The sequence below is a fragment of the Prionailurus viverrinus genome, chromosome B4, assembly GCF_022837055.1.
Source record: "Prionailurus viverrinus isolate Anna chromosome B4, UM_Priviv_1.0, whole genome shotgun sequence".
Taxonomy (NCBI): domain Eukaryota; kingdom Metazoa; phylum Chordata; class Mammalia; order Carnivora; family Felidae; genus Prionailurus; species Prionailurus viverrinus.
In genome coordinates this window covers 122,536,359-122,558,967 of record NC_062567.1, presented here as the reverse complement: position 1 = coordinate 122,558,967, position 22,609 = coordinate 122,536,359, and the positions used below count along the sequence as shown (strand labels likewise).

The following is a 22,609-nucleotide window of genomic DNA, read 5'->3' as shown; positions in this document are numbered from 1 at the left end:
GATCTCGCGGTCCGTGAGTTCGAGTCCCGCGTCGGGCTCTGGGCTGATGGCTCGGAGCCTGGAGCCTGTTTCCGGTTCTGTGTCTCCCTCTCTCTCTCTGCCCCTCCCCCGTTCATGCTCTGTCTCTCTCTGTCCCAAAAATAAATAAAAAACGTTGAAAAAAAAAATTAAAAAAAAAAAAAAGAAAGAAAAGAGCTGAGAAACGTGCCCAAAAGTTGAAAACCATCACTGAGTCAGGGAGGACAGCCACCGGAAGGTCAAGGAGGTGAGCAGGTTTGGAGATCTGGGGAATTAATTGATGGGTCATACGGCTCCAGGGAGACGGGGGAGGAAATAGAGTAAAGCCATGAGGGGGGAGACAGGCTTGAAGGATAGGGAGGGGCAAAGAGGGGAAGATAAAAGGGGTATAAGGAAGAGGTGGGCTGATATGTTGCTGGGGTAAGGAAGAAATTTCAGAATTTTAATTTCTAGAGATGAAATGGCAGGTCCCAAGGTGTGATGGGGGCTGTGGGGACATGTAGAGGTGGCCAAAAGGGTTGGAGAGAAATGTTATTGGAGCAGAATTTCTGGGGGTCCAGACTCTGGGAGGACGGGGACGGTAGGCGGCTGATGTAAGGGATGGTGAAGGTCCCAGAGACAGTAAAGGCCGGAAACAAAAAGTCAGAGGCCAAGGTTCTGTGGTCCAGCTTGCGTTCCCCCCCCCCACCCCTCCCCCCCCCCACACGCCCTCTGTCCTTCCCTCAGTTCTCAGACCCCTGAGCATCATGTATTGTGTGTTCCCGGGGTGGGACTTTGGAGTCCGGCTCCGTCACTCCTGACTCTGCCTGCCATTTCCTTGCTGCTAACGTTAAATTCTTCACATCCCTATTTTCTCACTTGAGAAATGGGACTCAGAATATATGCCTCACAGAATAATGAAAGGAATTAAGTGAAATGCTGTGTGGGAAGCACTTAGCGCCTACTTCGTGCTGAGAAAGCAGCCTGTAGCATCCGGGCACTGGTCTCTCGGCCAGACCACATGGTTCTCCTATGGAACACAATCAATCTCACAGCACGCTGACCTAGACAAGGTCACTCGAAGACCATGATAAAGACAAAACAAGGTTTCTGTGCAGCCCACAAAGTACCCAACATCCCCCTCTCTCTGCTAAAGCGAGTGACCACAACTCCTTTACCAGTTACAGCTTTTCCCCAACTCTAGTCTGCCCTCCCTAGAGGTAAGATTTCTTGAGATGCCCAATCTTGGAATTGCTCTGGCTTTCTGAGGGTACCCAGTCTAGAGTGAATCTTTGCTTCATCAGACCCTCCCCCAAATTACCCAACCAACGCACCAATCCTATAAGTTTTTTCCAACACTTCTTCTTACTGAGATGCTGCACGGTTCCCCGTCGTATGTGATCTCCGTGGCTGCAGTGAGTAATAAACCCAGGCTGCTCAACCACAGGGTGTGTTCCTGGGGTCTGAACAAGTTCCTTTGGCTGAAGGACACTGACAGTGCTCAGTTAATGATGGTTATTACTTGGGAAGTTAGAGTCTTTTTCTCTGTTGATGCTGGAACACATTCACAAAATATAAACATTGTATTTTTCATTGGTGTTAAGTTGGAAAATCTAAGATAATCCTAGCTCTGTGGTTCTGAAAGCCTGTAATTTTATTTATGTATTTTAAGTTTATTTATGTTGAGAGGGAGCGAGAACACGGGCAGAGAAGGGACAGAGAGACAGAGGGAAAAAGAGAGTCCCAAGAGGCTCTGTGCCAACAGCGAGGAGCCAACCCGGGGCTCAGTCTCTCAAACCGTGAGATCATGACCTGAGCCAAAATCAAGAGTCGGACTCCTAACAAACTGAGCCACCCAGGTACCCCTGAAAGTCTATGATTTTAAATTTGGCACTCCCCAAATGAATGGGACTGATTAACTTATCCTGTATTATTTCATTTACAAGTATAAAAAGAACAAACATCTCATTGATATGCTCATGCACAGCACTGTTTTTATATTTTTCTGTAATAAAAATAAGTTTCAGAAGAATGGCCAAAGCCATGTGTTCTCCATTAAACTCATGACATTGTGGATTCGTTTCGCGAAAAGAAGGTTTGGTGGTATTTTTAATCTCTTCTGGGATCAGTGAGTGCTAGCTAACAAGGAATCTCGAAGTATTACAGAATATTTTTCTCTTTATCTAGAATTCCTGCACAGCAAGGGCCAGGTTATTATTTGGCCCATAATCACTCAGCCTTTGTTAGTTCAGGGTGTCCCAGATTTGAAACGATACAAAGTTTTACCCTTGTTTATTGTAAAGGCCCATTCTTGATCCAAGTACAGTGAGGCCCCACAGGAGTGTAGGGACACATTGTCCCTTGGAGCAATGAGGCAACCAGTGACCTTGGCATTATGAAGGGACATCAGAAATGACTGTTGGCTATCACTCCCACTTTATTTCTCCTCTCATCATATCCACCAGAAGATGGTTATGGTTCTCTTTAATTATAAAATTCCAGCAGCCTAATATTATAGTTTAAGAGCCTTCCTCTAACTGGCTGCCATTTTATTTTTCTTCACCCCACAGTAGGAAATAAATTCAGCCTACATTTTCATGAGCACCTACTATTTGCAAGGCACAGTTTTAGGCACTGTGGGGACTATAAAGATGAAAAAGACAGGTCTTCAGTCCAAAAGAGTCAAAGAGTGGGTGGCAGGGTTGGGTGATCCGAGGTACAAATGAACACATTCCCACAGAACATGAAAAATGCTTCTGTGAACTTCTTTAAGGAGGTCCCTGGTTAGAAGTTACTTGAAGGAGAGAAGCCGCCCTTTAAGAGTTGCCAGATCCTTTTAAAAATGGAAAGAGCATATCATCTTGGTGCAGAGTTTCTCTGTTCTGGGAAGAAATGCGTAGGCGGCTTCTCTTGGTGGTATAAACGGGAGGAGGGTTGGTTGGTACCTATTGTCCTGGGGGAGGTTGCTCTGGCAGGACGCTGCTGTTGGAGGATCAAAAATATTAAAAGCTGTTAAAGAATGCTTTTTTAAAGAAGGTAAAATCGCGACTCTCATCTAAATGTAAAATGGACGCTGGTTAAAAACTTTTAATTAACTCATTAATTAGTTAGGGAGCCAGAAGAGGCTGCAGTCTGCTCGAAACAATTCAAAGTGCCACACTTGCAAAGACCGGATGTAAGTACTAAACGAATTTACAAAGAAATGGGAAACTGGCTTCTCCTGGTGAAGAGAGGGGGACGCTTGTCATTTACATACATTGCTAGCAGTTGTTGACCCATTACAGTTATAAAATCCCTCAAAGACAATGAAAGGCACAGAGCTCGCACAGAATCAGATAATCCAGAAAAAAAACCCAGCTAGATAGCACTTTGTTTCTTCATTAAAGACACTCAGGAATCTTTTGCTTCATTTTAAAGTCTTTGACAATTTTTCCTACAAACCTCTCCGGACACAGATTGTTCTAATCACATTCAGCTGAGAGAGAAAGGCAGCAGAGGGGCTTGGAGGAATCCTCCAGAAGGACGGGGAGGCCCAGGCTCAACACCCGGGTCCCGGGGCGGGGCTCATCCCAGCATGTGGCTAAGGCAGTCCCATGGCTCCGGAGCCCCTGCCAAGGTGTACCTGTTGCAGGCGCCGTGACAGAGTATGTGAGGGTAAATCCAGGACTAGGAATGTTGGCCGTCATGATAGAGACCTATGCCTGTATTTGGGCCAACAAGGGCGTGCTACAGAAGAGGACAAGGATCCAGGGACTGTACCAGGTGAGTCGTCGGTGGATGCATTGGTAGTACTGAAAAGTGGACCCCTACCTAATAGACTTCTTCTAGTTCTTTCATTTGGAAGTAATCCCTTGTGGTCTGAATATTTCAGCGGGGGCAGAATTCTGAGACGCCTCGATGTTCAAAGAGCAGATAGAGAACTGAGGTTGGCCATTTCTTTTTTTTTTTTTTTTTTCTCAACGTTTTATTTTATTTTTTGGGGGACAGAGAGAGACAGAGCATGAACGGGGGAGGGACAGAGAGAGAGGGAGACACAGAATCTGAAACAGGCTCCAGGCTCTGAGCCATCAGCCCAGAGCCCGACGCGGGGCTCGAACTCACGGACCGCGAGATCGTGACCTGGCTGAAGTCGGACGCTTAACCGACTGCGCCACCCAGGCGCCCCGAGGTTGGCCATTTCTTAGATACAAGTTTCAGGAGAGTCGCGGTTATAGATGCCGGATTGTAAACAGCTGAGAGGTAGATGGGAGACTAAAACGTGATGATAATGAGTATAGGTACTGTAGGTATAGGAAGTATAGGAAGGTTTTAATAATCAGCAGATGCCATTTTCTATTAGCGAAATTGAGATTGGTTATTGTGCACTTAATTTTAAAAAACTAGCTAGAGCATGGATTCATAAAAAAACATAAACACCTCAGACATTATTTGAATTTAAAATTTAAAACATAGGGGCGCCTGCGTGGCTCAGTCGGTTAAGCGGCCGACTTCGGCTCAGTCATGATCTCGCGTCCGTGAGTTCGAGCCCTGCGTCGGGCTCCGTGGTGACAGCTCAGAGCCTGGAGCCTGTTTCAGATTCTGTGTCTCCCTCTCTCTGACCCTCCCCCCTTCATGCTCTGTCTCTCTCTGTCTCAAAAATAAATAAACGTTAAAAAAAATTTTTTTTTTAATAAAAATAAAAAAATAAAATTTAAAACATATACCGGGCACCTGGGTGGCTCAGTCAGTTAAGCATCCAACTCTTGATCTCAGCTCAGGTCTTGATCTCAGGGTTGTGAGTTCAAGCCCCTCCTTGGGCTCCATGCTGGGTGGAGCCTACTTAAAAATAAAATAAAATTTGAAACATATAATTTTATATGCAATCACCAATCAATTGATACACTACAGCCAAAATTTTACTTGAGTGTAGGTCTGTGATTAGAGTTCCATATCATGTTTCTTGAATAAACCACACTCGTAAACCATTTTGCAGGTAGGATCCTTCTGGAACTTTACGATTTCCCCCAATGTTTTACAACACAGCCGTGCTCATAGCTTGCTTTGTAGCTATTCTTTTTAGCAATTCCCTTTTAAGCAAGTCTTTCCAAAACATCCACAAGGCATCCAAAAGAGGTTTCAGAGAAACAATTCTCTGTTCACATTTACATGACCTTGGTTTAATATAATTAATATGTAATCATAACAGGCACAACTAGAATAAACAGGTCTTGGACCAATTGGAACTCAGAAGGTGAGAACAGAAGTGCCCAGATATTTAGCATACCATGGACACGTTGTGGGTATCTGTCTGTATGTTTTAAGAGAGAATGAAGCATGGACTCCAGGGGCGAGTGACTGGCTCAGTCGGTTGAGTGTCTGACTCTCGATCTCAGCTCAGGTCATGATCCAACAGTTTCGCAGGTTCGATCCCCACATCGGGCTCTGCGCTGACAGTGCAGAGCCTGCTTGGGATTCTCCCTCTCCCTCTCTCTCTCTGCCTCTCCCCCACTTGCATGTGTACCCATGCACACCCTCTCTCTCTCTTTCAAGAATAAATAAATAAACTTAAAGAAGAAAAGAACAGACATTTATCAGATGGATGGGTTAAGTAGACAATAGTTAACAAAGTTTCTGTGAGATATAACATTGATTATATTCTGACTAGATCCAAGCATCCAAGTGTTACTTTAGCCTCGTCTCATTTACTCTTCTCGGCAACCGATGAAATGAATGCCACTATTATCTTTATTTCAGAAAAGAGAACATTGAAACACAATGAGGTTAAGTCATTTGTCCCAGGATTCACCAAGTGGCAGTAACAGAATTTAAACACAGAATGTCTTATTTCAAAGCTGGTGTTTTTGATGGCTTCTTTACAATATTCACTTTTAAGAATTTTTGTAGTGGGGGCACCTGGGTGGCTCAGTCAGTTAAGTGTCCGACTTCGGCTCAGGTCATGATCTCGTAGTCTGTGAGTTCAAGCCCCGTGTCGGGCTCTGTGCTGACGGCTCAGAGCCTGGAACCTGTTTCAGATTCTGTGTCTCCCTCTCTCTCTGACCCTCCCCTGTTCATGCTCTGTCTCTCTCTGTCTCAAAAATAAATGTTAAAAAAAAATTTTTTTAAATTAAAAAAAAAAAAAAATTTTTTTTGGAGTGAACCAGAGGAGAAAGGAGAGGGTAACCTCGGGGCTGTAATAGATATCAATTGTTTTCCTCTTTGAGAATAGCATCCTGATTTTCCTTTGGGGTAACACCTCTTTTTTGCACTCACATTCACGAATGTCAGGTGGGATTTGCTTTCTCACTCTAGCTCCACGAGTGAACATGTGACCCAGAAATGTCTAATGAGAGTGCTTTGTCCTGTTAACCACAGTGATTGGTTGAGGGATGGGCACAGGACTCAAGTCAGGCTGACGAGAGTCAAGCCTAGAACTGTTCCGTGTAATATTGGAAGAGTATTTTTCTTTTCTTTTTTTTTTTTTTTTAATGTTTATTTATTTCTGAGAGGGGGAGGGGCAAAGAGAGAGGGAGACGCAGGCTCCAGATTCCGAGCTGTTAGCACAGAACCCCACGCGGGGCTCAAACTCCTGAGTCGTGAGATCATGACTTGAGCCGAAGCTGGACACTTAACCAACTGAGCCACCCAGGTGCCCCTGGAAGAGTATTTTTCCAGCCCTTAATCCTCTACCCCCGGGATCACTAAAGAAGGACCGTGGAAGCAGCAGGCACCACTGCTGTTGGCAAAATCCTATCTGAACATGAAGTCAAAGGAAGCAGGACCTAGAGGTGGAAGAAAGGGAGCAGCAACTAATCAGTCTTTGAGTTTCTGGATTCAGCCACACCTGCATGCTACCAGATCAGTTCCTAAGGATGTTCAAAACCCGGTTTCCTATCCTCAAGGAACTAGCTGGTGGTTGACTCAGATTTCATGGATGTGTTAAACCTCCATCAAGAAAACATGTTTAAAACTGTACCTCCTTGCTCAAGTGCATATTGTCTGTCTTTATCTCCCTCACTTTTTTCCTTATGCTTCTCATCATTCCTCCCTTACATTTCTGACCCACTACAACCGGCTAATTAGAATTGTTTTTCCCTGTTTGTAAAATATATATCTTGTGTAAGCCCATGGGAAGACATGCATATATAAAAGTGTAAACATTTTAGCTGTGGAACCTCTTTTCAAGTGAAATCTTATCTGTAATTGCAGGATATAAAATTATAGCTATTTTTAAAAATGTTTTATTTTAGTTTTGAGAGAGAGAGAGAAAGCACAAGCAGGGGAGGGGCAGAGAGAGACGGGGACAGAGGATCTGAAACGGGCTCTGCGCTGACAGCAGTGAGCCTGATGTGGGGCTCAAACTCGTGAACTGCAAGATCACAACCTGAGCTGAAATCGGATGCTCAACCAACTGAGTCACCCAGGCGTCCCTAAAATTGTAGCTATTAAGGTTGAAGGTGGCACGGGGGCCCGAGGAGCACTGACTGCCAACCCCTGCTGTGATAACACTTTTATCTGACGAGTCCTATGTTTGTAGTAGAAGATGGCAGGTCTGGACAAAGTACAGGGTAGGCTTTTGACAAACCTAACAGTTTTTGAAAACTTGATCAAATCTTGTCATATGCTAGGAGGACCCATCAAAATGACAATCTGCACACTCTGTCGGCATCATCATTTCTTAAAAAAAACAAACAAAAAACCCACAGAAAACTCATTACATTAAATGAAAAAAGAAAATGTAGAAAGATACTGTCTAATATCCTCTCTTTCCCTTGCTCTCTGCTTTAACAATTATGTGCATTATAAAATAGAAGGTAGATATGGAAACAACACTGTAATTTAACTGGGCAACAGTTTCAAAAAGAAAATAGAGAAGGGAATACCTTTGGAAAGCTCAGGTCTATACTTTAAGCCCCTGTGGCTATAGTAGCAGCAGTAACTCAAAGCCAAAAATGAGTAGCTGTGATATTTAAGGGCAGACAGTTAAGCAGTAAATTAGCACAATCACCACCATCATCACCATCATCATCACCACCACCATCTCCATCATCACCATTACTATCACCATGATCATCACCATCACACTATCATCACCATCATCATCACCACCACCATCACCACCATCATCATCATAATCATTACCACCATCATTGTCATTACCGTTACTGTCACCACTATTATTACCACTATCACCACCATTACCATTATCATCACCATTGTCATCACCATCATCATTGCCACCATCACCATCATCACCATCATCACCACCACCATCACCACCATCACCATCATAATCATTACCACCATCATTGTCATCACCATTACTGTCACCACTATTATTACCACTCTCACCACTGTCACCATTATCACCATCACCACTATCATCATCACCACCATCACCACCATCTCCATCATCACCATTATCATCACCACCACCATCACCATCACCATCACCATCACACTATCATTACCATCATAATCACCACCACCACCATCACCATCATCACCATTACCATTACCATCACCATTACCATCACCACCATCACCATCATAATCATTACCACCATCATTGTCATCACCGTTACTGTCACCACTATTATTACCACTATCACCACCATCACCATTATCACCATCACCACCATCATCATCACCACCATCACCATCATCACCAGTATCATCACCAACATCATAATCACCATCACTACCATCACCACCATCATTACTATCATCATCACCATCATCATCACCACCATCACCATCACCACCATCATCATCACCACCATCACCATCATCACCATCATCGTCACCACCATCACCATCATCACCAGTATCATCACCAACATCATCATCACCACCATCACTACCATCACCACCATCATTACTATCATCATCACCATCACCATCATTACCACCATCATCATCGCTAATGTTTTGAGTGCTGAGCCTGTGTCAAACACTGTTGTAAGTGTGCCGTGTACAACATCTCATTTCATCCTCACCATGTCCCTCTGAGGGAAATACTGCTATTACCCATGAGCAATGAACTGACTTGCTCAAGGTCACATAGCTGGTAAGTGGCAGAGCTGGGACCAGCTCTTGAATCAATCCATCTCCAAAGTTCTTCAATGCTACTGAAGCTTGTGAGAAAGTGTGGAATGTGAGGAACCCAATCATCCCAGCACAGATCCACGTGGCTGCAGCGCCCTCTCTCACTTGTGCTCTTAGCCGCCTACTCACCAAAGAAGAATGAGTGTATATGTAAAGTTGCCCACGTCTGAGGTTCGTGACACCTTACGTGTGGCATTGTTTAGTTCAAAGACCTTGAGCAAAGACTCTTTCCTTATTTTCTCAGTAGTCCTGTGAGTTAAAGTGAGGCAGGTTTTTGAACTTCTAGAAATAGCAGAATGGTGGATGTCAGGGGATGGGGGTAGGGGAACTGGGGACAGGTTGGTGAAAGGCTGCAAACTTCCTTTTCTTTAAGTTTGTTTTTTGTTTGTTTGTTTGTTTGTTTGTTTGTTTGAAGTAATCTTTACACACCCAATGTGAGGCTCGAACTCACTACCCCCCAGATCAAGAGTCACATGCTCTTCTGACTGAGCCAGCAGGGTGCCCCTACAAACTTTCAATTATAAGATGAATAAGTTCTGAGAATCTAATGTGCAGCATGGTGGCTATGGTTAACAACGCTGTATTTTATCCTTGAAAGTTGTTGAGAGAGTAGACCTTAAGTGTTATTACCACTAAAAGAGTGGTAATTATGTGAGGTGATGGACGTGTCAGCTAACTTTATTGTAGTAATCACTTCTCAGTATATACATGTGTCAAATCATGACAATGTATACATCAAACTTATACAGTCTTACATGTATCCATGTATAGCGCTATGAAGGTGGAGGAAAAAAGAAGAGAGAGGCAGGTATTATTATGACACCTCTCCTAAAGAAGAAAAAAGAGACACAAAAGACTGAAATTTTCCAGGGTCATACAAGGAATCCTTACTAGTGCAAATCTCTCTGTAATAAATCACTGGGTATCTCTTAGAAAGGACTTTTGGTCTGAGCCCTGATCTTTCTAGTTCCAACTTGTGTAGTTCAGGGTCTAAAGGTGACATTAGGAACATGATCCTGATAGTATTTGTTGAGCTTTTACTATGTGCTTCATATACATTGCATCATTCATACCCCATAGCAGCCCTCTGCAGTAGCTAACATGTATTTCCCCCAAGATATAAAAGAGGAAATAGAGGTTCGGAATTCAGAAACTTGCTTAAAATGGCACAGCTAACTGGAAGCAGAGCCAGGATATGAATTCAGTTTATGTTACTTTCAATCCATTCCATTAACCTGGTACAAATCAGCCATGTCCAAAGTACAAAAGCATTTTGTGTTCTAATTGGTTTTTTTGTTTGTTTGGTTGATTGGTTGGTTGCTTTGGTTTGGTTTTGGTTTTTTAGAATTGGAACATCTTTTCTCATAAAAGCAATTTCTAAGGGGTAGGGTTCCTGGATCAGCCCTCAAAAGCCTATTTATGCCTTGATTTTGCTCAAATTCTACCTACTTGTGGGGAAAATGGTAGGAACGAGATGTTTCAATGGCGGTAATGAAAGTAAATATAAAAGCAAATACAGTGAGTAAGGAATGTTTTTTTTTTTTTTTCATCTTAAATACCTGTGCTGGGGAACAACTCCAAAATGACTAGAAAAGGTAAATGAAAGAAATAAAAATTTTTGTTAAGATTATGAAAATACTTCCCAACCGATTTCAAGCGCTTCAGAGGTGATTACTGCTGGCTGTTTGGTATGAATTTCCTATCTCTTGGTCCTGATATATCAGCAATACTGATCATATAATCATACAAAAAAGATAAAGATTTTGGGGCTACCTGGGTGACTCAGTAGGTTAAGCATCTGAGTCTTGGTTTCCGCCCAGGTCATGATGTCACGGCTTCGTGGGTTTGAGTCCCACATCGGGCCCTGCGCTGGCAGCATGGACCCTACTTAGGATTCTCTCTCTCTGTGTGTGTCTCTCTCTCTCTGACCCCCTCACCTCGTGCTGTCTCTGTCTCTCTCAAAATAAATAAATAAACTTAAAAAAAATTTAAAACCCATTTTAAAAAAAGATAAAGGTTTTCTTTTTTTTTTTTTTTTTTTTTTTTTTTTTAGTTTTGCACTCAACCAGAGAGATGTGTGATATTAAAGAAAATGCATGAACTCTGGAACCAGACAGGAAGTAAAAATCAAAGCCCTGCCAAATGGAGAAGCAAATAGGAAATCTCAGTCCCAAATGAGGGCTTATGTGAGTTTGCAAGTAAAAAGAACTCTATTTGGGGTTTTCTGGTCATTTCTTTGAACAGGATAGGGTGTGAAACCTTGTGTATTACACGTACTAGATAGTTGGAGTAACTGGGTAAGTAAAAAGGCTGAAATCAAGAAGAGTTAAAATGTATCATGAGACACAGCTTATGAAACCTAAGTTAGGAGAAATTAGCAGGTAAAAAAACAAAAGTAACAACTCGTTGACAAGGCTTGAATGAAATCAGTCTATGAACAAAAGGGTAATACTAAAGAATATCAGAAGGAGACCCATCAAACTAGTGACTTTCCATGATGTTCTTGAGGAAGAGTATGTGAAAAGTGAACCAGTGACATTTGCTGGCTGTGGCTCAGGTTGCTCTTACCTTAAACCAGAAAGCAAATCTTGACCTATTTGCTTTAAAATACCCAGAAGATGCTGCAAAGCACTTCTCAGCAGCAATAGCTAGAAAGTGACACTCTTTTCCAAACTCAGTAATTTTCTATGTTTATTGAACAGTTTGTATCTTTTAGCTTGTACTCTTGCAAAGTAGTCACCAACAATGTTGCTTGGGACATTGATAGCCTTTAAAATCCAAATCAGATTCTCACTCTGATATTTTCTTTTTTAATTAAAAAAAATTTTTTTTAAATATTTGTTTTTGAGAGACACAGAGAGACAGACCATGAGTGGGGGAGGGGCAGAGAGAAAGGGAAACAGAATCTGAAGCAGGTTCCGGGCTCCAAGCGGTCAGCCCAGAGCCGGAAGCGGGGCTCAAACTCACAAACTGTGAGATCATTACCTGAGCCAAAATGGGACGCTCAACTGACTGAGCCACCCAGGCACCCCTAATTTTTTTTAATGTTTATTTATTTTTGAGAGAAAGAATGTGAGCAGGGAAGGGGCAGAGAGAGAGGGAGACACAGAATCCGAAGCAGGCTCCAGGCTTTGAACTCTCAACACAGAATCCAATGCGGGGCTCAAACTCCCAAACCATAAGTTCATGACCTGAGCCAAAGTCGGATGCTTAACCACCTGAGCCACCCAGGCGCCCCTCACTCTGATATCCTTGAACCATCCAAATGTAGCTATTTCCAGTCCCTTTTTTTAATACAAAAAGAATTTTAAAGGTAACAGGACTTTCCTCGGCCTCTCCATAGTATAGCAAAAACAAAAACAAACAAAAAAAAAACCACAAAAAACAAGATAAACCTGTAACGTCAATATGTTTTGTATGATGAGCAATTTTTTAAAACATATTTCTTCTTCCATTTGAAAAATAGGCACACAGGTAAATCAACAATTTATATCTGGTTCCTTTAGAGGTTTTGTAAACAAAGGTTTTCTCTTTGATAGCATTCTTCTTTCAGTGAAAGAACTATTGTCCAGGCAGATTTCATGGTTTAGGAATGGAATGACCCACGGCCACAAACTAAAAAGCACACGGAGGTCTTTCAGGTGTCCTGAGGGAAATGGTTCCCTTGGAAAACTGCAAGCACCCTCCCCACCCCCACACCCAGTTTCCCCACGTCTGCTGCCCAGGGAGGAGGGTCACACATCCGGTACCTGGAAGGCTTGAACTGGGACTTGGGTAGGGGACTAAACCACAGACTGAGGACAGAGAAGGCCAGGAAGCCATCTGCCAGGCCACGTGATTTCTCTTGTGCTACTTTTTCAAAAGTTGCAGAAAGCTCTGGAATCACAATCTAGATCCTGTTTGTGTTGTATATACTCAATAGGGTGATGGTCTGACATACAAATGGGCCTTTCCGCTCCCGATGTGGTTGGTAGTAGGCGGCACCCCTCGACCAAAATAAGCCTTATTAAAGCTACCTTTCAACAAGAAGGCAGTTTGCCTGGTCTCGCTACCCCCAGAACTTTATATATATATATATATATATATATATATATATACACACATACATACATATACATATATATATATACATATATATATATATAGTGGAGAGAAAGAGAGAGAAAGAGAGAGAATATATATATATATTGTGTGTGTATATAGCATATATATATGTTATATGTTATATATTATATATATATGTATATATAATGTATTGAGCACTTGCTATGTGCCAGGGTTTACTTGACGTACATTTCCCTTTTTTTTTAATAGATTTTTTTTAGGTTTACTTATTTTGAGAGAGAAAGAGCTGAGAGAGAGAGAGAGAGAGAGAGCGCGCGAAAACGCGTGAACAGGGGAAGGACAAAGAGAGAACCTCAAGCAGGCTCCACACTGTCAGCACAGAGTCCGATGCAGGGCTTGAACCCATGAACTGTGAGACAGTGACCTGAGCTGAAATCAAGAGTCAGACCCTCAGCAGAGTGAGCCATCCAGGCACACCTTGACATGCATATTCTTTCCTTTTCTTTCCTTTTCTTTTCTTTTCTTTTCTTTTCTTTTCTTTTCTTTTCTTTTTTTTAATGTTTATTTTTGAGAGAGAGAGAGAGAGAGAGAGAGAGAGAGAGAGACAAATCCCAAGCAGGGAAGAAGCAGAGAGAGAGGGAGACACAGAATCCGAAGCAGGCTCCAGGCTTTGAACTCTCAACACAGAATCCAATCCAGGGCTCAAACTCCCAAACCGTAAGCTCGTGACCTGAGCCAAAGTCAGATGCTTAACCACCTGAGCACCCAGGCGCCCCTCACTCTGATATCCTTGAACCATCCAAATGTAGCTATTTCCAGTCCCTTTTTTTAATACAAAAAGAATTTTAAAGGTAACAGGACTTTCCTCAGCCTCTCAATAGTATAGCAAAAAATAAAAACAAAAACAAAAACAAAAACAAAAAAAAACAGGATAAACCTGTAATGTCAATATGTTTTGTATGACGAGCAATTTTTTAAAAGATGTTTCTTTTTCCATTTGAAAAATAGGCACACAGGTAAATCAACAATTTACATCTGGTTCCTTTAGAGGATTTGTAAACAAAGATTTTCTCTTTAATAGCATTCTGTCCAGGCAGATTTCATGGTTTAGGAATGGAATGACCCACGGCCACAAACTAAAAAGAGCACACGGAGGTCTTTCAGGTGTCCTGAGGGAAATGGTTCCCTTGGAAAACTGCAAGCACCCTCCCCACCCCCACACCCAGTTTCCCCACGTCTGCTGCCCAGGGAGGAGGGTCACACATCCGGTACCTGGAAGGCTTGAACTGGGACTTGGGTAGGGGACTAAACCACAGACTGAGGACAGAGAGGGCCAGGAAGCCATCTGCCAGGCCACGTGATTTCTCTTGTGTTACTTTTTCAAAAGTTGCAGAAAGCTCTGGAATCACAATCTAGATCCTGTTTGTGTTGTATATACTCAATAGGGTGATGGTCTGACATACAAATGGGCCTTTCCGCTCCCGATGTGGTTGGTAGTAGGCGGCACCCCTCGACCAAAATAAGCCTTATTAATGCTACCTTTCGGGGCGCCTGGGTGGCGCAGTCGGTTAAGCGTCCGACTTCAGCCAGGTCACGATCTCGCAGTCCAGGAGTTTGAGCCCCGCGTCAGGCTCTGGGCTGATGGCTCAGAGCCTGGAGCCTGTTTCCGATTCTGTGTCTCCCTCTCTCTCTGCCCCTCCCCCGTTCATTCTCTGTCTCTCTCTGTCCCAAAAATAAATAAAAAACGTTGAAAAAAAAATTAAAAAAAAAAAAAAGCTACCTTTCAACAAGAAGGCAGTTTGCCTGGTCTCGCTACCCCCAGAACTTTATATATATATAGTGGAGAGAAAGAAAGAGAGAGAATATATATATATTGTGTGTGTATATAGCATATATATATATTATATGTTATATATTTTATATATATGTGTGTGTGTGTATATATATATATATATGTGTGTGTATATATATATATATATATATATATATATAATGTATTGAGCACTTGCTATGTGCCAGGGTTTACTTGACGTACATTTCCCTTTTTTTTTTAATAGATATTTTTTAGGTTTACTTATTTTGAGAGAGAAAGAGCTGAGAGAGAGAGAGAGAGAGAGAGAGAGCGAAAACGCGTGAACAGGGGAAGGACAAAGAGAGAACCTCAAGCAGGCTCCACACTGTCAGCACAGAGTCCGATGCAGGGCTTGAACCCATGAACTGTGAGACAGTGACCTGAGCTGAAATCAAGAGTCAGACCCTCAGCAGAGTGAGCCATCCAGGTGCACCTTGACATGCATATTCTTTTCTTTTCTTTTCTTTTCTTTTCTTTTCTTTTCTTTTCTTTTCTTTTTTCTTTTCTTTTCTTTTCTTTTCTTTTCTTTTCTTTTCTTTTTCTTTTTTTTTTTAAGTGTTTATTTATTTTTGAGACAGAGAGAGACAGAGCATGAACAGGGGAGGGGCAGAGAGAGAGGGAGACACAGAATCTGAAACAGGCTCCAGGCTCTGAGCTGTCAGCACAGAGCCCGACGTGGGGCTTGAACCCACGGACCGCGAGATCATGACCTGAGCCGAAGTTGGATGCTTAACCGACCAAGCCACCCAGGCGCCCCTCTTTTCTTCTTTTTAATGTTTATTTATTTTTGAGAGAGAGAGAGAGAAAGACAAATCCCAAGCAGGGAAGAAGCAGAGAGAGAGGGAGACACAGAATCTGAAGCAGGCTCCAGGCTCTGAGCTGTCAGCACAAAGCCCTTAAGGGGGTGGACGTGGGCTCGAATTCACCAACAGAGATCATGACCTGAGTGGAAGTTGGACACTTGACTGAGCCACCCAGGCACCGCTTGACACACATTTTCTTAACTAATGTTCCCAACAACTTCATAAAGGCTGGTGTTAATTTTTAGGATTAAACACTGAGGCTTAAGAAAGGTGTAAACTTTGCACAGATCTTACAGCTAATGATGGTAGGGCTGGGGTATGAACCAGATTAGCCTGCCTTGATTGACAGCTGCTCTGGATGTCCCACCTGCAGCCCTCACCCAGCTCTGTAGTCAGGCTGACAGAGCTCCCGGCAAGGACATGTAGGGACCTCAAGGTTCTTTTTGGAACTATTGAAGGCCCTTTAGCTGGCATGTGCTTGCAGCAGGCCAGAAGCACCAGAAAATTCCTGCAGCCTCTTCCTCCTCCCACAGCATGTCCAAGTCCCTTGCCCCTTGTGTAGGATTATTCCGAGATGTGTGTTTTACACCATTGCCCAGAATTTTTCTGTGGAATTAAATGTCAGTTGTTGAAGTCGCTGGTTCCATAACACACTCTTTACTGGCTTCTTTCCCTTCCTGGAGCACCTGCCCACCTTCCTTGCACTTGCCAAGGAAACAACTTATGTTCGAATCCTTGTCATGGAGTCTGGTTTGGAAAGAACACAAACTAAGACAGTCAAGTAACCTAGTGCAGATACAGAACTAGAATTCAGATCTATAACTAGTCTTTAGGAGTACCTCCTTGCAGGACTTTACAAAAACCAAAAAATGAGGATTGTGATAGAACACAACATAGAAAGAGAATTATGTACTTCAACTTCATTTGTTTTGCCTGTGAGTATCCGGTTTTCCCAGGTCCATTGTTTCTCCATTGAATGGTCTTGACATCCTTGTTAAAAATCATTCAAACATATATGTAAGAGTTTATTTCTGGACTCTCTATTCTACTCCACTGGGCTTTATATCTTTCATTACTATTGTTTTGTAGTAAGTTGAAATCAGGAAGTGTGAAGCCACGAACTTTATTCTTTTTCAAGATTATTTTGGCTATTTGGGTTACCTTGAGATTCTATCTGAATTTTAGGATGGAATTTTCTATTTCTGCACAAAATGTCATTGGGATTTTGAAAGAGATTGCACTGAATCTCCAGACTGCTTTGAGTAACATGGGCATCTCAACAATATTAAGCCTTCTAACCATGAACATGGTATATCTTTCCATTTATTTAGGGCTTCTTTAATTTCTTTCAACAAAGTTTTGTGCTTGTCAGTGTACAAGTCTTATACCTCCTTGGTTAAGTTTATTCCCGAGTATTTTATCCTTTTGATATTATTGTGAATGGGATTGTTTATTTTAGCATTCATTTATTTTTTGAGAGGCAGAGAGAGACAGTATGAGCGGGGAAAGGACAGAGAGAGAGGGAGACACAGAATCCGAAGCAGGCTCCAGGCTCTGAGGTGTCAGCACAGAGCCTGACGCAGGGCTTGAGCTCATGAGCAGCGAGACCGTGACCTGAGCCAAAGTCAGACACTTAACCCACTGAGCCACCCAGGTGCCCCTGGGATTGTTTATTTTATTTCCTCTTCAGATTGTTCATTGTTAGTGCAAAGAGAAACTAATTTTTGTATGTTGACTTGGTATCCTGCAACTTTGCTGAACTCATTTATTAGCTCTAACAGTTTGTATGCATGTGTGGAATCTTTAGAGTTTTGGGATATAAGCTTATGTCATCCATGGGGTGCCTGGATGGCTCAGTCAGTTAAACATCTGACCCTTGATTTGGGTTCAGGTCATGATCTCACAGCTCATGGGATCAATCGCCATGTCAGGTTCCATGCTGACAGTGCAGAGCCTGCTTGGGATTCTCTCTCTCCCCCTCTCTCTACCTCTCCTTTGCTCATGCTCTCTCTCTCTCTCTCTCTCTCAGAGTAAATAAATAAATATTAAAAAAAGATTATGTCCTCCACAAACAGAGATACTTTTACTTATTCCTTTCCAGTTTGAATTCCTTTTATTTCTAATTCTTGCCTACTTGCTTTTTCCAATACTATGTTGAATTGATGGGATCAAGGCAATTGCAGTCAGATCTTACTCCTGATCTTATAGGAAAAGTTTTAATTTTTCACCATTGAGTATGATGTTAGCTTTGGGCTTTTCATATATGATCTTTGTTAATACTGGTAGTTTCCTTCCATTTTTAGTTTCTTGAGTATTCTTTTTCATGAAAGTCTATTGAATTTTTCAAGTGTTTTTGCTCTCCCCTTTCATTCTGTTTATGTAGTGAATTACATTAACTGATATTCATTTGTTGAACCATCCTTGTGGTGCTGGAATAAATGCCACCTGGTCATGGTATATAATCCTTTCGTGTCCTGTTGTGTTTTGTTTGCTAGCATTTTGTTGAGAATTTTTTACTCAATTTTCATAAGGGATATTCATCTGTAGTTTTCTGTTTTTGCAACATCTTTGTTTGGCTATGGTATCAGGTCAATGCTAACCTTATAGAATGAATTTGAAAGTGTCCCTCCTCTTTAGGTTTTTGGAAGAGTTGGAGAAGGATTTGTGTTAATTCTTCTTTAAATCTTTAGGGCATTACACTGATGAAGACATCCTGTCCTAGGGCTTTTCTTTGTTGTGAGGTTTTTTGTTTGTTTGTTTTTTAAGTAATCTCTGTGCCCGTTGCATACGCAAAGTCGTAATCTTGAGATCAAGAGTCCTATGCTCTAAGCCAGACAGGAGATGAGGTTTTTGAACACTGATTCAATTTTCTTATTAGTTATAAGTCTGTTCAGATTTTACATTTCTTCATGAGTTGGTCTTTGTAAGTTGTGAGTTTCTAAGAATTTGTCTATTTCATTTAGCTTATCAAATTTGCTAGTGCTGTTCATAGTACTCTTTTTTAATTTTTTAATTTTTATTTTTTTTAATTTGTTTGAAATGTTTATTTATTTTTGAGAGAGAGAGAGAGAGAGAGCAGAGAAGAGCAGAGAGAGGGAGACACAGAATCTGAAGCAGGCTCCAGGCTCCGAGCTATCAGCACAGAGCCCGACGTGGGGCTCGAACCCACACACCGCGAGATCATGACCTGAGCCGGAAGTCAGATGCTCAACTGACTGAGCCACCCAGGCGACCCCATAGTACTCTTTTTTTAATGTTTATTTTTGAGAGAGAGAGAGAGAGAGCGTGCATGTGCGTGTGCACACAGTTGCATGCACAAGCAAGGGAGGGGCAGAGAGAGAGGGTGACAGAGGATCTGAAGAGGGCTCCGTGCTGATGTCAGAGAGCCTTATGTGAAGCTAGAACTCACAAACCCAAGAGATCATGACCTGAGCCAAAGTCGGATGCTTAACCGACTGAGCCACCCCAGGCACCCTCATAATACTCTTTTATAATCCTTTTTCTGTAAGATCTGTAGTAATGTCTGCTCTTTCTGATTTTAGTTATGTGACCCTTCTCTTCTCTTTCTTAGTTAATCTAGCTAAAGATTTGTCAATTTTGTTGCTCTTTTTGAAGAACCAACTCTTTGTTTTGTTGATTTTCTCTGTCTCTTTTCTATTCTTTATTTTTTAAATCCCTGAACTAATCTTTATTATTTTCTTCCTTCTGTTAGCTTTGGGTATATGGGCTATTTATTCTTATCTCTGCTAATAGACTTTTTCAAGCTTTAACGGTTTTTAATTAATTATGTTGCTGAAGGCATTTGGTGTCAACCATTTATGTTTTATTACTAAGGGGATGGTTTCTCTTTCTGTCTACTTGAGGACACATGTTTGGCATTTCCCCTATGGAGGAGAAGGGATCCAATTCCATTATGGTTGGTGGACAGTGTAACGTCCCAGATGGGATTCAGGGAAGATTCCTCTCTGGGACCTGCTTCCATGACACTTGCAGACAAGGTCATCAGCTCTAGCCTGGGACCACAAGTGTCACTGCTCAGAGATTTCTTCTCATTTCATTTTCAATCCCTTCCTTTCTCAGTATCTCATGAAGCCAGTGGCTCTCCAATCTCATTTGTCTTGGTCACTTCAGAGATGACCAACTTTTCTAATGATTTACACTTTTGTTTTCAAGTTTGAAAAGATTCGCGATGTCCTTGTAATAACCACCCTTGTCTTCCAAAGTGTTTTCTTCAGTAAGAGAAAAAGGAATGGAATGAAAGTTAAACCCAAGGCACTTAGAAATTTCTTTAGCCCATGGGAGTGTCATAGGGAGAGTTCGGGAATTGGGGTAGCCTCCAGTCTTCCTAGGCAATGCTTGGCATTTGGGAAAGCTGACCAGAGGTGGGGGCAGAAGGTGGGCATGCAAGAAGAGGCTTGAAGTTTACCAAACATCTGCTCAATAATAATTTAGTATGGGCTAGTCACTATCCTAGGAGCTTTGTTTGTGTTCATTGAACACTCAAAACAACGACAGGTGATTTTGCCATCATGTCCATTTTGCAGAGAGTTCAAAGAACTTACCAGCGGTCATATAGCAGCAGAGCTGGGAACTGAACTCGGCAAGTCTGACTCCTGATTCTGTAGGCTCACTACACCGCATCACTTTGATGCTGAGACCATCCATGGACTTTCTCTGTATAAATCCTTCATTCCCCAAACCATTTCTTCTGTTAATAGGATGAAATTAGAATGGAAAGGAAGCAAGTTTCTCTACTACTGCCCTCATTCATCTATTTATTTGTTCGTTTATTTGATAACTTTTATATTGAGCACCAACTGTGTGCTAGGTACTGTCCTAAAATTTGAGAATACAGCAGGGAATGAGACAGACAAGATCCCTCCCACTCTCTTGGGATCCCATCCTTTGGGTTCAGAATTAACAATAAACATATAAAGAAAGAAGAAAAGTGTGACAATGACAAGTGCCAGGAATAAAATAACTGTAAACAATAGAGAGTGAATGGGGCTCCTTTAGATTCAGAGGGCAAGAGCCCTGGACTGAGACCTGAATGGCAGGAAGAGGTTCCATGAGAAGGTCTGGAATAAGGGAACTCCAAGCAGAAGAGACAGGCATCAGCTTCATGAGCTTGAGACCAGACAATAGGGCTGCGTTGTTGGAGTGAAGGGAGTCAGGAGCAGGGGTGGAGCGAGGCAGGGGCCAGATAAGGTAGAACCTTCAGGCTATGGGAAAGACTGGATTTTACAGTGCGCGTAATGGGGGAACCGTAGTCTGAACAGGTAAGAGGATCTATTTCACATTTTGAAAAGATTTTCATTCCCTGATTTCTCTGCCTATAGCAGGAGTCCCCAAGTGGTTGACAGAGACCTTTCCACCGGTGTTGGTGTTTTATTCAGCTGACCTTCAAACAGGTAGAGGCCAGCCGGTTCTTATCACAAATGATTCCTGGAATTCCCAGTTAGAGGGAATCTTAGTGGTACAACTCCCCAATCTGTGACTTGTTTTTAAGGGCCCAGAGAGCCCACGAATGGGCCACAAAATTGTCAGTCAGTCCCTAAGGTTATGCCTTTGGGTGCATCAGTGTGTGGAGAGACCTCCCCCAACATCCATCAGTTTCCCAGAGAGATCCCTAAGCCATGGGAACATAAAATTCACTGCTCCTCTGCATGAGGAAATGCGATGTGAGCCACCTAACAAACAACTCCACTTGAAAAAGTAGTACCTGGGATGAACCTGGGCAATATAGAAGATTTAAAGCCACCACATAGATTTTGGACATGAATATTAAGTGCTCAAGAAATATTTGTTAAATGAGTAATGAAAAATTACATAACTATAACTTGAAATGTTACATGAATGCAGCATAGGAAATAACCCTATGTCCACATTCAAAAGAGGCTTAGTAACTGGGGGAACCAAACACTGCCAAGAATGAGGGGGTGCCTGGTTGAGCGTCTGACTTTTGATTTTGGCTTAGGTCATGATCCCTTAGGTCCCTCCATCCTGAGTATGGAGGTTGCTTAAAAATTTTTTTTTCTCTCTCTCTCTGCCTCTCTCCCCTGCTTGTGCTCTCTCTCTCAAAAAACAAAAAACAAACAAAACAAAAAAAAAAAAAACCAACAAAAAAAACAACAACATTGCCAAGAATGAGAAAGTTGGAGTTTTTTCCACAATAATGCCCCATGATTTGGGAAAGCTATTTAACATTACCACTCCATTTCTCCATTCGTAATAATAAAGTAGGTGAGATTGCTTTTATTAACATCATTACACACGCACGCACATTTTGGGCATCAATTTTTTCCCAGACCTCTGACACTCTTTCAATGAGATTATTTTCTATTATTTTAGAAGAAACTTTATATCATGCATACATCTGCTATTTCTACAGCACGATACTCTTGATCTGTCTCTTAGAAGGGGCTCTCTGCCCCATTCACATTATACTGTATTTGTTCTTCAGCATGAAAAGTATCCAATATTTCAGGGGAAAGAATTTGGACTAAGGCAGTAAGTGATCTAGCCAAGTTTCATCATTGAAAAAAAAAAAAATCATCGTATTCCATTCTTTCCTGCTGGCCCCTTAGGGCGCACAGAATGGGGAGGGAGAGGGTTTTTCCATTTCTCCCTAACTCTTTGCTTGAATTCACTTAGTTGAGCCAAGAATCTCTTGCCTACATCTGAGAATGCTCCCAGCCACTGATTTTTGGCTTGTATCTGCTCATTTCTAGAAGGGTTCTCTTTATCTGCCAACATCCCAAACAAAAGCCGTTTTCTTTGAAGCATCCTCAGACCCTCCCCCATGACC

General features: G+C 42.1%; 1 protein-coding gene across 1 annotated transcript in view; it reads right to left on the bottom strand.

The window, feature by feature from the left end:
• CB4H12orf75 (chromosome B4 C12orf75 homolog) overlaps window positions 1–8,597 on the bottom strand; it is a 76,941-nt gene extending 68,344 nt beyond the window's left edge. Inside the window, exon 1 of the mRNA XM_047867348.1 lies at window positions 8,445–8,597. Within this exon, the coding sequence (XP_047723304.1) occupies window positions 8,445–8,597 (153 nt within the window). The remainder of the gene's footprint in view (window positions 1–8,444) is intronic.
• Window positions 8,598–22,609: the final 14,012 nt, after the last annotated feature.